Source organism: Argopecten irradians, unplaced genomic scaffold, assembly GCF_041381155.1.
Source record: "Argopecten irradians isolate NY unplaced genomic scaffold, Ai_NY scaffold_0043, whole genome shotgun sequence".
Lineage (NCBI taxonomy): Eukaryota > Metazoa > Mollusca > Bivalvia > Pectinida > Pectinidae > Argopecten > Argopecten irradians.
The window spans coordinates 80,028-83,868 of NW_027187510.1; the positions used below are offsets into that span (position 1 = coordinate 80,028).

General features: G+C 31.7%; 1 protein-coding gene across 1 annotated transcript; it reads left to right on the forward strand.

Moving 5' to 3' along the window:
• Positions 1 to 768: 768 nt before the first annotated feature.
• LOC138311533 (uncharacterized) lies at positions 769 to 3,282 on the forward strand (the record flags this gene model as incomplete). The annotated part of the gene is made up of 4 exons (XM_069252846.1): positions 769 to 1,109; positions 2,574 to 2,649; positions 2,930 to 2,988; positions 3,200 to 3,282. Coding segments are annotated over exons 1-4 (307 nt in total), but the record flags the coding sequence as incomplete, so codon positions are not given.
• Positions 3,283 to 3,841: the final 559 nt, after the last annotated feature.

The window sequence follows — 3,841 nt, forward strand, 5'->3', positions numbered from 1 at the left end:
TGTCTGAAGTTCAACTGAGGTCATGTATAATAACAAACTTTTCATATGCTGATTTCAATGAAAGGGATACTCTAACAACGGTAACAAAATGATTTACAACCCAGGGCTTACTGAAATTACGAGTAAAACAACTCCTCCATTAACATATGATGAGTAAATGATGATGTTGATGATGATAACGAAGAGGAATCTAGAAGCTGCCAGGCACTTTCTCGAATGAAGGAGGTGAAAACGGTGAAAGTTAACATTACACTTTTGTATGTTTCATCAAAACAGTAAAAAGTAAGCATGTCACTAATCCTTTATTAAATCGTTTTACTACAGTTATGTTTTTTCCTGAATCAAGCCTTATAAAAACAGTATTGTCACCAATATTCAAAGTAAATTGACATGTCAAATGGAAATTGCTGGGTGAATTAGACCGGAATTGCGGTCAGATTCTTGCTGCAAATTTAATTCATCAGATTAATACAGATTTTTTAGAGTATCATGGTTTAATACCTGCTATCAGAAAATACCTGAATGAAAAATGTATGAATATGTCAAATTGAATATCCTTCTACTCCTACTAACATTAAATAATTCATATAAATTGTACAATATAATGGGATAACAATTAACATTACTCTTACCGGTCGAAAGAGATGGGAAGACTTTGTTCAGCTGAATTATTTGAAATGGGTTGATATTTAAAAAATACACCTATACAGTAACAAAAAAAAATCTATCTTATTAAAAGCTATCTAAATTATATCTTGACCACAAATTGATATACATGGATGCATAATATTTTGGAAAAGACTTAGTTAGGTTATCAACTTTGTGCATGCTACATATACGATAAAATGTCTTTTTGTTCTCTTTTGCAAAATGTCATTTCAATTACTTAATTTGTATGGCAGCCAATCATGAAGTTATACTTGAATACTTATATATTTGAAAGTTTGGACTTCAAAGAGTAAACAAAGCCAATTTGTCGCCAATGTAAACTATTGAATTTACATTCATGCAATTTTAACCATGGCAATTAACTGTATGCTATCAACTTTATTACAGATTCTTTCTATATACAACTCATTATCTGGCATACCGTCAGGATCGGAGAAGAGGTAATTATTACTATTTTATGGCACACTTTTACCATTGCAACGCCAAAATTAAATGTTTTTCATTATAGTTACTTCTGGTGGTGAATTGATAGTATAACTCCCGTTTATTTCAAGCAAAGGCTACTCAACTCCATTTTTCAATATATTTAGTATGTCATATGCAATTTGGAATCGCACAAATGAATACATGATTGTTCGCATCTGACACTTTAATTGTTTTAGTACAGATCGAGGAACATGTAATAAAAGTGTTTGAACACTTATGCATGCACATGTGATAACCGTTACGTCTCTTTGGGCAATGCTCCATGCGTATGATGAATATACAATGTTCTACAATGCCATGTTTACAGTACAGTAGGTCTACCTGTGTTTGTACAAGCATATTTCTTGACCGACGTCAGACTTGTTTGAAAACTTCAGGACATATAACATTCGTGTTTTGAAGTGATTTCAAACGTAAACTTATCAAAATAGTATTCAGGTTATCGCAAAGTTTAAGACACTCTCACCTATCTTACTTAACTTTATCCTTCTGTACAATATACTTTAATCCTTAGATGTATATGTGTATCTTTCCTTCACGACCTTCATACCTGATGTTTATTATCCCCTGCCCAACGAAGTTGGCGGGGGATATACAAATGGGTTCCGTCCGTCCGTCCGTCTGTTCGTCCGTACGAATGGTTTCCGGAGCATAACTCTAAAACCAGTAGAGATATTTCTACGAAACTTCATACACACATTGGTCTTATGGTCTAGTAGTGTCTTTTGCTATTTTAAGGTTTTCATTTTTTGTATTTTTTCCGTAACCATGGAAACATTGCTGAAAATATCATATTTATGTACCAGGTTCGTTTCCGGAGAATAACTCTAAAACCAGAAGAGATATTTCCACGAAACTTCATAGACACATTGGTCTTATGGTCTAGTAGTGCCTTTTGCTATTTTTAGGTTTTCACTTTTTGTGCTTTTTTCTGTAACCATAGAAACATTGCTGAAAATATCATATTTTTGTAGCAGGTTCATTTCCAGAGCATAACTCTAAAACCAGCAGAGATATTTCCACGAAACTTCATAGACACATTCTTTTTATGGTCTAGTAGTACCTTTTGCTATTTTTAGGTTTTCATTTTTTGCACTTTTTCCGTTACCATGGAAACATTGCTGAAAATATCATGGTAAATGGTAAATGTTACTTTGCAAAACTCCACCCATCTTTGTGTATATAGTCTAATATAAATGTCAAGGCTGTATACCTGATTCAACAATTGCAGCCCCGCTCTACTTGAATTATGCTCCATCTTTCTTTAGTTCAACTTCCTTTTTCCTGGGTTTTTTTCATACACATAAGTCTCCACAATCACACTTACTTCAGCTTTGATATCTCCATTGGCGGGGGATCTGAATGACTATGTCCTTGTATTAACAATTTTGTTTCATGTCAATTATATTATTTCACAGTATTTTTCACGATAAGTTTATGAGAGGACCATGTAGACAGGCAAGAGGATATGGCATCCAGAAATTTAAACCTGAGGTATAAGCATTCATTCATTTGCCTAATACAATCACAGTACTTATTTCATATCATTTATAATATATGACTTAACACTTTTACCAGCCACTTTTAAATATATTTAGCATTTGGTACAGTTGTATTATCTAACATTGTAACCATTTCATAATCAATGATCATATTGTTATCACATGTAATATTTATAATATGCATCTGGATATTTTTCCGACTTCCATATAGAAATTAAAATAGCTTATAGTTTGGATAATTATTTACAAATATTATATATATGATGTTACAGTTGTACCTGGCTCTGGAGATGTGGTTGAGGAACACATTTTTAAAACAAATAGAGAAGGAGTAAGTATTCTTTAAGTATAATTATATAGCCACAATAACTTAAAGTTTTGTTATGTTTGTTCAAGTTTATCATGTCATAATTCTACACTCTCTAGTACATTTAGACATTTTACATCATTCCAAAGCATCTTAATCAATCTGGTGAAATAATTCATTAAATTCATAATGAGTAGAAATATAAAACAGTTCTCTAACCTTTTCCACATTGCAGCTACTTCACAATGTGGGGAACTATACGCGGCGCAGGAGACAGTCTGCTACATTTTTTAAAATTCATCACCAGGGTCCTTATGTGTTTGTACTTGTGCCGCAACACTTATTCCAATATGTGTTTGTGTACATTGTGTATGTCTTATTCCAATACATTTGCATTACAAACCTCTTGCTGTGGTTAAAATCTTACACATAAAAACTATGGAATACCTACAATGTTTATCAGTAGATTTTTTACACTTTCATTTACAAAATATTTATTTTGACATATTAATTAAAAACAAATACTGTGGTATTGCTATTCAGTTCTCTATTAGCAATGAACATGTGTATCACAAGTACTGATTTGTATAATAATTTTGCATGAATTTTTAAAAAAAAATTTCATCAATTTTGACAACAAATTGTAATAACTTTTATGATAATTAATGTGAAAATTGTACATTGGACTTTATTGTTAATTTAATTTTGCAAAACAACATACAAAAACTGTAAACCGATTTTAGTTAATTGGTTACAATTAATTTCAGTGACATAGCCCCACAATGTTTCTACAAAATTCAATTGAAATTATTACCATCAGCAACCCAACTCATTGAAATACAACCTATTAACCAACAATTGCACAAACATTTGTAGT